Raw genomic sequence first — 12,141 nt, 5'->3', positions numbered from 1 at the left:
AGGATGAATCTTTTAAAACCAGTAAGAAAGAAATGAGGAACGCTGTGTAGCTCCCCTGCTCTCTGAGTTTCCTCCAGGCCTTGTCTCCTCCTTGCATCTCTGTGTACTCTATTTGCTGGACCTATATCCCTTATTTGCCATTCGTTAATATGCCAACTGATTTTGATGGACTGTTTCAGCAGCGACTTCCTAACAATGCATACATTTTCCAGAAAAGAGCCCATACTGCACATGCACTGACAGGTACATAAGAGCAGAGAAAACAGATCCCCAGTTGCATAAAATGTTCGTAGTGTTGAGTTCCTGTCTACACAGAATGGGTTATGAATTTATTAATCTCTTCATTAAAATATGTAGTGATTTACAAGTGATTTGTAAAGACATATCCGTAACATCAACAGTATGATGTTACATCAACACGTGTATGATTCTGATATAATTACTCATTAGGGTGCATGTGGATCCAGCTCTTGAGTAGTCAATTACCTTATTTCAACACTATTAGCAGCCCAGAAGTTCAAATTATGAAAACCCTTCCTTCACACTGTAATTCCACTATCAAGGACTAATTTATAAACAATACAGCCAGGAAATTAAAAAAACAAACCAAATCTGTGAAACCTAATCTGCCTTGCCCTGTAAGGGTGGTGCTTTCCTGTATTTTTTATTATGATCTGGCTCAGATTTGGTTCTAAAATGATAGAGATTATTCTTATGGTGTTTGTGAATAAAATTAGCCAGCTGTATCCAACTGGTGGTCTTGCTTGAAAGATTACTGCTTCAAAAAACAGCATTCTCTTATTTTGAAAAATCTTATTTCAGGGCATGCTGTAAACTGCAGCTTGAACTCAGCAGGGAGACTAATGTTGTTTTAGGCAGTGTTACCACTTCTTGTCATGTCTAGATGTTTGATTAATTACATTTTAGGAGGAAAGGAAGAAGAGAAACACAGTCCCTATTCAGGCAATTTGAAAAAGAAAAAAAAAGAAAGACTAATCTTTGCCTCAAATTGCTTATAAAAGTTTTTTAAAATGATTTTATCTCCATATAATTGGTTGCTGCTGAGCCATGTTCAGTCATATCATATGAATTTGCACTGTTTTGCCTCATCTTGCCTTTCATTGCAGTTACTACATGCTGGAAAACAGACCTCGGAACATCTATGGGATGGTTTGCTACTCGTGCTTGCTGGCGCCTCCCAACACCAAGGAATGTAAGTGTTCTGACATTTCTATGCATTTCATCTGGTTTTGACTTAAAATCATCTGGACGCTCAATGTGAATTCTTTCAGTGATGATAATTATGTTCAAGCAATAAACCCAGCTCCAGTTGAGCAATTTCTGCTTCCAACTAGCCTTGCCAACAAAGGGAGGGAATGCTTATCATTTGAGGAAAAATCTTTGATTTTAGGATCTACTATTGCTCATTTGTTCTCCAGTTTTCATCTGTTAAGATATCCCATGCAGGACTTATTAGGGTAACTTAACCAGTAGGTCCAGGAAATGCCATGTCTGTGTATTTTTTTTAATTGACTTTCACTTCACCTGTGAGGAAAACATGGGACAATTTGTAGATTTGTAATTTGTAGGAGTAAAAGGTGCATCACACCTTTTCATGTGCTTTGGCAAAGTGATTAGAGGGTTGACATTGATGTATGGTGGTCAGCGCTGATAAGACAATTAATTCTGTGTATTTCATTGACAAAAGAGTCTGTAGTTTGCTAATTGAAAAAATTATGTATCGATGTGTGTGTGATGCCCTAGAGGTACCTGTTCCTTCGCATACCATGCACATGCAATGGTTTATCCATCCTCATGCCATGGGGAGGAGGGACAGCTCGCACCAGCACTGTCCTGCAGAGGCAACCCCACAGAAAACTGCTTTCTTCTTTAGGGGGCAAAGAAAGTGAGAAAAAGAAAAGGGGGAAAAAAAAAGGTGCTGTGTAAGCACTGCTCAGCAGTAATGAAAGAATTATCAACACCAGTTTGGTCACAAATCCAAACCTTAGCCCCATAGTAACTGCTACTAATAACATTAGCCGTACCCCAGCCACACCCAGGACAGAGAGTCATGGTGGAGATGAGGGGATAAGGTAGGAGGATGCAGATGCACCTGGCTGCCCCACTGGTGGGAATAGAGCCATGCATGCTGCTAACCCATAGCTGGAAATTAATCCCTTGCTCAGCTCTGATGGTCTGTCTCAAATACATGCTGAAATGGGTTTTTAGTAGTGTCAGACATGTTATAACTTACTGATTTTGGAAGAAGCCACCAGATCTTATGACTATAACTCAACTAAAAGAAAATAAATCTTTGTCTTTTGTAGGATATCTGGCAGATACAATAGGTAATTTGTTTCTGTAAGGAAAGTATGATCAGCACAAATGATTAACTACATGCAATTTTTAGCTTGATAAACACAAGAATAAATATACATTATCTTTGTGAGGAATTTAGGCAAGTGTATAAACCAACAAATTGACTGGGTACTAAGATAAAAGAAAACATTAGTCCTAGAAAGACTAAATATTTCCATTTTTATCAAGTCCATGAAACCAACTATTTGATTACAAGTGTTCAAAAAGCTAGAAAATGTCTTAAAATCCAAGTCCCTCAAACCACTAAGCTCAGGTAATTTGGTTTAGGATATCTAAATATCTGCACCCCATTTGGAATGGCAGTGCCCCAATTCATAGGCATTAATTTGTACTCCAGATGGAAAATCAGCCTTGCTGCACGAGCCCCTTGAAAAGCTCCCTGTTGCTGTGGAAGGCAGTGTAAAATCTGGTATTAGCAGATCATCTTTTTCACACATTTCACTGTTGTCAGATTATACCAGTCAGAGCAAAGACGAGGTGATATGTCAGTGTTGCATAACTGTGGAATTTTTCGAGGTTTGCAAATTCCAAGCTCATCTAAGTGATGCTCTCCAGGCACATAACCTTAACATGAGGATGCAGTTTCTGTCACATGAAGGATAATACCAGCATTTTGGTAGGAATGGTTCCTTTGTGTAGAACAACTTCTGCTTATTAACTGGCTTATTAACTGGATGGAGATCCCAGTATGAAAACTCCAAATGGCCCCAGGAATCTTCTGTTCCTTTGTTGAGACTTCAGAATAGCAATGAACAGCATTCAGGAGCCTAAACCCTACACTGCAGTGTTGCCTCTCCCCCAGTGCTCCTGTTTTTCAAACTCTCCTGCGTACATCACACCACTGAAGAAAGGTGATCCAGCACGTAACAAGGAAATGAGAATGGCAAATTACTTAAAAATAGGAAGCTCGGGATGACAAGCTCTGGGTTTATAACTCTAGACAGAAAAGTGAGGCCAGATAAATCCTGTTTCAGGCCTTCATTAGGGCTGAGGCAGGATGGGAGAACAGTGGTGCTCTCGTTAGCTGGAAACATTCCTTGCTGGGGAAGTGCCTGGACTACGTGTTACAGATGGTCAAGTCCAGGGGTATGTGCCCCTGCATGGAAACTTGCTCAGGGAATTTGTCTGATGACACGTTTTATCTGGCAGAAAAGTATTTGGGTTTGATCAAAGGGTAAGAAAATATTTTTCAGCTCATATGCAGTCAATAAAACTTGAATGGCCAAGGACACAAGATGAACACCCCATGCCCAGGCATCTGGAAATATTAGAGTAAAAAGGACTTGAAGTGAGAAAGAAATTTCTTGATGGGCCTGTGTCACCTTGTTGGGATATTTTTCCCTCTCAAAGGACTTGAGACATAAATAGCACAAAATAGCATGGAAAAGAGGGGGAGGAAAGGGAGATGCTTCACAGAGGTCGGAGGTTTAATTGAGCCAAACATGTCACCAGTTTATGGTGTTGAAAATCTCACTGGTCTGAAGGATGGGAGCAACAGTTCTGCAGCCTGGGAGGATTAACAGGCTTCAGTGGCAGCTTGTAGGCAGTGGGACTCACAGGGAAAGGGCTGTGCATACATGAGCATAACAATGTGTGCTGTGTAGCAGGAAAGCTTTTGCTTACTGTGAAAAAGGTAAACTTCACCATAAAGACTGAAGTTTGTCCTACCTTGTGCACTGTGAAACAGCTGTCTAAGATTTCTGGCCTCTCAGCACGCAGCTCCCTCGAGTCTCCTGTGCAGGAGCCTCCCTGCTGAGCACAGAGGAGCATGATGAGAAATGCCAAAGGCTGAGAACTTCTGCTGTGCTTGAGGCACTCATGAGCCATCAATGCCCCTTGCTGACACTAAATGGGGATATGATACCTCTGTGATAAATAACAGCACTGCAAACGGGAGGGGAGGCAGGTTTTCCATGTAAATCAAAGCATTAAGGTAATGAACACCAAATCACTCTAAGATGTGGCTTCCCACAATTAATGGTGCTGGGTTTTCTGTCAACACCTCTGGAACTGGAGTCACTTCAGGCCTCTGACTATGTCGGGTGTTTTCGTTCTTTTTCTTTTATCCATTGTAAAAGTATATGCAAAAGACAGAAGATTTAGCCATATATGGAGTTTCTCTGGCAGAGAGGTACAGTTACTGCTGGAAGAGATTTTGTCTTTTAGCAGCTGAAACTCTCAATTAGTTTATGTATATTAACTCTCTCTTTCTCTTCAAACTTTGATATTTGCTCCTCCGGTTCAAAAATGTTGGAGAAAAACAAAATCAACCCCCCTACAATAGCTTCAGGAACACTTACTCTGAAGTTGAATTTACACAGTTACATCAAATATGCAAATCCTTTTCCACTCACAGTATATTGGTCTAGAGAACTTCAGCAACTGATTGAGGGTTTTCTTGTTAATCTACTGTATATATTCATAAGTGTGTATGGGCATAAAATACTTCATTATTTTACTTCATTATTTTATTTTATTTCATATTTTTTGCTGGTTTTATATATAAAACCAGATACAATAACCAACTTGTGTAAGTTTTTACGTCTCACACCTACCAATGATAGCTTGGGAAAATTAAAAAACAAAAAGAAGAATAATATCAATAAAAGAAAACATATGTGGTCAGGCTACTTTTTAAATACCAGAGAGCAAATGACATCTAGAAATAGAAAGAGGATTTTTATTATTGTATCATTAGACCTTCAAAAAGAATTAAACAGATGAGATGGAAAAATTGACTGACGATGGCTTCGTGTGACGAGCTGTAATCAGGGGGGCACATCCATACCCATACTGAAGACTCAGAGCTCAGCCTCCTCAGTTGAAGGGCTTAACACAAGCCTAATGCCAAAACCACTGTATTAGTTAAAATAGTTCTTTCAGAGATTTTTACTTTAACTCTCCATTCTTTGTAATATCACTAATTTCTATTCCTTTCCAGTTTTGTCCTTTTGTAATACAAACAACATCAGGACTTTTTTTCCCCTTCTGTTTCAAATTATGCCTACAAACGAATAGGCTTGTTATCTGGAACTAACAAACTTTTTTTCTTTTTTTTGAGTTGTTTGATCTCTGAACACCCATTTCCTCTTCACATGTGTACTTGGAGAAATGTTGAAGGTCGTGCTTTATTATTCACTGGTGGTACGGCCTGATTCTCATCCCCTAAGGATTTGTCCATATTAGGAAAGGAACCTAACCTTAGGATAAAATTGGCCAGCTTCAGCCATCAGCCTTGATGGGGAGGGATCTGAGAAGAAAATGTGGGCTTTGCTGTCTTCAGCTGCTGGGAAAGCTGAGCTCAGGTATCCCTCAGGAGGGTATGTGGTCCCGGTGCAATTCTTCCCAGTAAAACCACTCCAATGGCTTTGATGTTTTCACTGGTGCTGGAGCTGCATCTGCCACAGGGAGCACCACCCGCCCGTGGGAGACACTGCAGGTCTCTGCAGGATTGCTCTGACCAAGCTCAGGAGCTGAAAAACCTGCAGAGCTGCAGCCTTGTACCAACAGTCTGGCCACCAGGACACCAGGGAAATGAGAGACTGGCTCAAGGCAGGTCTGTTCTCTTCCTTACGATACTCTGAAGTCATGATAGCAAAGTTTAAATAGCAATTATCTCCTTCATGTTGCAAGAGAAAGTGGTGATCACACTGAATTCCTGGACAGAGGCTTAGTTCATGGAGTTCTTGTCTATGACTTTCCAGTGCTGTGCAATAATTACAGCTCCCAGTGAGTCCTACACAAAGCTTCAACAGACGCAAATAAATTGTCATACTAAGGCCATGTGGCCTATAAGCATCATCACTTCCCTGCCCTGGCAAAATAAAAGGAGAGAGAAATAAAATAGTTATAGAATTACAGAGAGCACAGCAGCAAGAAAATACTTCCTTTTATGTGATGTGGTTACTTACAGAGAGATTGACCAGATTGAAAACAAAAGTCTGGGGGAACTTCCCTCATTTTTAAAAGTTTAATTCTCAGAAATTAATTTACTTCATGCTCTTCCTGGTGTAATAACTACCTACACTAACTGAAGTATCTATCTGTGGCTCCAGAAAATATCAGAGTAACTTATAATATTCCATAAAATAAAGGTCACTCAGGCAATCCTCCATTGCCTAGGATATGTTCTGTTATCAGTGATTTGCCATATTTTCAGAGTTGGTTTATGTTTGGTTACTGAAGTCATATGTAGGCACCTCAGAAAAAAGGCTGGCTTTGACAGCTGCTTTAGCTTCCATGACTTTGCAAGAGCACAGGCATTCCATTTGAAGTGTTGTTTCCTTAAGTTTGAAGGCAAATATTTCATGTAAGTACCTGAATACAGATTTACATTATTTAAAAGTTCTGACCTCTGCTTTCTACATATCTAGGTCTTTATTTGTAACTAGGTTTAGTTAAAATCCAATTTTAACTTTGTCAGCCATCAGCTGCCTATTTTTATTGAATTTCAACTCAGTATAATCTATTTTTCATCTCATATTTCAGGCTGATAGTTACTTATTTGCATGTGTGCTTTATCCTACTTCAGCCCATAAAAGAGTCTCAATGATGGCACTTGCAGCTTGTCTGTGCCATTCATAGCTGGACTATGTCTGGGAGAGGAGGGATGCATCAGGAGAAAGCAAGCTGCACTCAAGAACAAGAAAGAGATTAATATATAGACAACAATTTTTTAAAATGCGTCTTATTTTATGATCACTCTGATAGTCTGTTGTGCACACATTTTGGAGATTTTTATAACATGTTATTAAGTATTAAATAGACTCAAAAAAAATCTCTTGCTGTCTGTGAGCAGCAGTCCTTTGAATGGACCAGTAAGTTGATACCCACAGCAACATATGTCAGGGGCACATATGGTCTCCTACTGCACCAGATTTTATTCACTCACAAACACTTGCAAGGGGGCATGGTGGTAAAACCTCCTTTCCTTGTGCTCTCCCCCTGCTCCTCTCACAAATCTGGTAGTTTTGTTCGTCACTTCTTATTGTAAGTTCTGTTTCAAGATACAAGAACAACTGTAATAGTCTGTTACATAAAGCAGAAAGCTTCATTGAAACAAGAAAAAAGTATTTCATTGCCCAGCATTTGTTTCCTGAAAGGACAAAAGGCATCTGGATGGCAATTTAAGTTAAAGCTATCTTTTGAGTTAAAATCCCCAAACATTCAAATGTGAATACAGATTCAATTGTTCTTTTAAACAACAAGTATGGAGCAGTTTTTTATTGAAACTCTATTTAGACTCCAAGAAAGTTACAACTAAATCACAGTTTTCTTGCAAAAAACCGTTTAAAATGCAAAAATTTACCAACCACCAGTGATAAACTTCTTTCCTAATTTCTTTATCACATTCCTACAGTATTACATACAGGTGTCTAAGAATATAAACCACTCTTTTGCACAGCTATTTTATAGCCATCGGTCTTTGTTTAAAAAATAGAGTTGTTTCCATATGTTGTGCTATAACACCTTAGGATGTCTCTGCCTGAGCTATATCTAAGTCTTTTTAGATGATGTGCCATCTATATTGGAAGCAGAATTAATAATGTGATTGGGATGCAAAACTGGATGTGCACAGGAACAACTGGCATTGCAGTCACGGTTTGGTGCTGACTGGGAAAAAGCAGCAGCTATGAGTTGTTTCTTTTTGCTCATACAAAAGTGGTATAAACTGAAATTCCACAGAAGCTGGCAGTTTGGTTCCTCTTGTAGTGCAGGTGCATGAATTGGCACTTTCTTCTAAGCCACATCTAAAGAAAAATCTTGGCTCATAATGGATATGCCAAATTATTAAATTTGACAGCAGACTTAAAATATGTGTAATGACTAACTCCCACCCAGGCATATGTAAAAGGCCACCACATTCTAGCACCAGCCTTGATTTTGCCATGCCAGCACTACAGAACAAAGGAGGTGGCTCCGTTCCTGTGCAAAGCACACTCTGCACACAGGCTCTGGGGCTGGAGGCTCTCACTGGTGTGCACAGAAGAGGGGGGGGGGGGTGTTCACACGTGTGCATGGTGTGGGCAATGCGCCCTGCCCTGGTGTAGAGCTGGGTGAAGTGTGGCAATGATGCTGAATGAGGAGTGGTGACTTTCCTCCTTATCCTTCCTGTGCTACTTCCTGCTGCCTGACTTCCCACTTGGAAAGGCTCTACTTCCTTTCACAGATGGGCGAAAAACACGAGGTTAACAATACCAACCAACTGAAAGATTATTAGGCAGAAATACTTCAATGACTTCATGCTTCAAGTGATGGAAAACAGAGGCGAGTTTCCTAAAACTCACTTGCAGAGGAGATGAGCTGAAGCTTGTTAGCTAAACTCCAGGCAGACAAAGCAGCACAGCTTGCCTGTGTGCACTGAGAGGCAGTGTCAGAGAAGCTATTGTTGACTTGTTGCAGCTTGCAAGGAGCGCGCAGAATTCCAATTGGCTGCAATTGGATTTGCCAGGGGGGCTGCAAGAATAGGCGTAAGCCTGGTGGCTGTGCATGAACATGAAGGAAAGCATCAGGCTACACCACTGGCCATTTGCTAAATTTCCTCTGTTGTCCAGCCACAATGTGTAAACACAGAGGTCGTGACCAAGGATAATTCACTTCAGTTTCAGGAAGAATTGCTGAAAATTTTACACATTTTTATTCTGTACCTGTCTTTAATGTCCACTACCTGCAGATGACAGCTTCATTTACTGATCCCTAGAGAGCCTACTACTGCATTGAAGTTTCTGGAGCTCATAACTAATTCTTCTTAGAAGGAAATCTGTCACAGAGAAAGGACCAGATGCAAGACTTATGTAATCTAGCCTTCATTTGCAAAATACAAAAAGCATCTGAACTAATAAATTACTATATTTAAAACCTTATGGAAATCCTTATTCAGTTTGAAAACATACCAATTATAATGAGTTAATCCATTTCCTTCAAATGAATGATGTTTGAAAGAGGTTTTGTGATTGTTAAAGAAAATTTCTTTAGGAGACATCTGCAACTCATACTTTGTAACCTCTTTAAATGTACATTTCTCATTTGCAAGATGCTGACAGGTTTTATTTTAGACAGTACTTTTTTTCTTTTTTAAAAAACATTTCTCTTCATTTGGAGAATGTGCATATTGCTTTGTTCTTCACCACAGAACCATTCCAGACCACTTGATTTCTTGTCATGTTTACCTGGTGATTTGATTTCTTTGAATATTTACTTGGTCAAAAGAATGGCACAGTGAGCTCTCACCTACTCTACTTGCCCAACCACCTTGTGGAGCCATGTGCTGTGCACACCTTACCAGATGACTGGGACAGCTTTTTGCCTTTAGCTCTGCTGAATTTAATTATCACTGGACTTTTTCCACAGACAGCTAATACAAAGCAGGAGGAATTTCATACCTCCTCCAAGACAGAAAATGTTTTTCCGTGTCTGTTGATAGAAGCTGTTTGCATTACATGCTTACCAATGGCATTAAATTCATTTGAGGATGAAGATAACATTTATTCCCAACCCTAATATTTTTGTTCTGTTTTGGAATACTATGCAAACACCCTCCTATATAAAAGCATTCCCATCAACAGCTTTATTCCAAATAATACGTGGTATTGCTATTGTCAAAATATGTTATTTTATGAATTGGTTTAATGCTTTGAAAACTTGGTGCATGACACTAACTGAAAGATTAACCTTGACTGTAGAATTTAGAACTGGAAACCCCTACTGGACAATCTCACCCCTCTGAAAGGATGAAGTTTTCCTATAACTTCTTCATTTACTGTTTCAGTGAATTTTCCTTCTCCCCAGAATATAGATTTGGACTAACAGGAAATCATAAGAAACATACTGCCCAGTTACATTACAGGAAATGCTAATATTCCCTTTTATGACAGTACAGCTCCATGGAACAGAAAAGCAATCAACACCATTATTTGTCCCTATGTTTTCCTGTGGTGTCATGAGGGTGTGCATACCATCCCAGTTTCACAGTGATGCTGCTAGTGAAGGATGCTTGTGAGAAGCACTAGTTTGATGAATCTACCAGCTAAGTCTCAGTCTGCAGTTGCAAATACTGAAGAGTGGGTTGTAAGCAGTTTGAGTTGTCAACTGGATCCTGGAAAACCTTCGGTTACCCAGGACAGATCCATAACATGGGAATCTATGTGTAGCAGTTGGCTTTTTCTTCTGAGTTCATATCTGTTCAGGAGTTTGACTCCACTCCTTCTGGACAGTATGCAAAAACATGGTCTGTAACCCTACTTCCAGTGTACCAGGAGCACCTTTTGGGATTAGTGACATTTCAAAGAGCGAGCAGTTCATGGGTCCTTTGCTAATAAATGGGAATACAACCAAGACAAGTAGAGGCTCTCTTTCCTTGAGCCAACCTATCCCTTTGACTGGACAAAGTAACCATGGAATTTTATGGTGTTTCTGTTTATATTCCAGGTGCAGGCGCTAACTCTGGCATTTCAGCCATTTTCCCAAGTACCTCTGGCACAAGCACTTTCTCGCCTTACCAGCATGCTCACAAAGGTAAGAATGCACTCACAGGGTTCATTTAGCAGCTCCTTGTTTTGAAAAGGGCATCAACAAAGTGCAACCAAACTGAAAGTATCTGTTGCACTTTCCATTGTCACCATTTCCAGATTTCTAAAACTGCTATTAGAAATAATTCAGAACTCATTTTTGTTCCTCAGTTAATCAACACTGCTGTTTCAGTCAGCTGAACATAAAAAGTATTTGAGCCGTACTCAGTGATGCCAGCAATAAATTTAGCTCATTATTTGTAGCTCTACAGAAATAGCACTCTGTCTCAGCAAAGCTTAGCTTAGAATGGTGAAAACAACTTCATGCACAAATATGGTCAGTCTCTTATTGAGCTAACATAAGCAGCTCTCCAGCATGATTAGGAGGCTTTTAAAATTTTTGAACCTGAGAAGACAAAACGGGAAAGGTGCAATTAATGAGGTACTGACAATGCTGGTCTTGGTACTGTCTGAAAACACGACTGTTGGGATCATGTTTTCAGAAAAATTGAAGTTTTCATGCCTTTCAGCATATCTGTGATTTTCTGCATCCTTTCATGGCTTTTCAATTCTAGCCTTTTGCATCTAAGTTTTCTTTCTGAATATCTTTTCATATAGTTTATTTTAAATCCACCTTCTAGTCATGCTGCTTTTTAAGTATCTGTTAGAAAAACATCCATTATTCTGTGTGTGCAGTGTCCCCCTTTTAACTTAGAGCTTTTGAGGCAGCCACAGTTATCAACAGTCATTTTAGCTCTTACTCTCTTTGTATATTTACTGGGTTTTGTCTTGTCAATGCTGATTCCCAGAATGCAGTGCTACAAAACTTCTACTCTTGCTTATGTAAAGCTTCCCATATTAAAATACAACTTCCTGCATCTTTGTATCTGATGGATCATACCATCAAACATTTTTAATGAATGGTTTATGCATATATATCAAAATTTTGAAAAAATTTTAATTAACTTGCCTTTGAGATGCAACACTAAGTTTTTCAATGCTTAACAAGTAACCAAGACTCAGATCAACTAAAAGATTATGCAAACTATGTGTAGAGCAGACTGCAAACTGTTAACTATTCTCTGATCCTAAGAGTTGCTCCTTTATTTTTTTTTTTATTCCAGCAGATCTTTCAGGACAAGGACATCTGGCTACAGCTCTTATAATTGCCATGTCTACCATCTTCATAATGGCCATCGCCATTGTCCTCATTATCATGTTTTACATTGTAAAAACAAAACCATCTGCTCACGGT

General features: G+C 39.4%; 1 protein-coding gene across 3 annotated transcripts in view; it reads left to right on the top strand.

Annotated features, from left to right (window-relative positions):
• EDAR (ectodysplasin A receptor) overlaps window positions 1-12,141 on the top strand; it is a 71,823-nt gene that overhangs the window by 53,140 nt on the left and 6,542 nt on the right. For 2 of the 3 annotated variants that reach the window (XM_008635850.2, XM_017737131.1), the window contains exons 5-7: window positions 1,128-1,213; window positions 10,807-10,893; window positions 12,011-12,139. In XM_008635850.2, coding sequence (XP_008634072.1) covers window positions 1,128-1,213; window positions 10,807-10,893; window positions 12,011-12,139 — 302 coding nt within the window. The remainder of the gene's footprint in view (window positions 1-1,127; window positions 1,214-10,806; window positions 10,894-12,010; window positions 12,140-12,141) is intronic. The other variant, XM_008635852.2, reaches the window with a different exon arrangement.

Source organism: Corvus brachyrhynchos, unplaced genomic scaffold, assembly GCF_000691975.1.
Source record: "Corvus brachyrhynchos isolate BGI_N302 unplaced genomic scaffold, ASM69197v1 scaffold83, whole genome shotgun sequence".
Classification (NCBI taxonomy): domain Eukaryota; kingdom Metazoa; phylum Chordata; class Aves; order Passeriformes; family Corvidae; genus Corvus; species Corvus brachyrhynchos.
The sequence above is the reverse complement of the archived record's forward strand: the minus strand, read 5'-3'. Positions and strand labels throughout refer to the sequence as shown.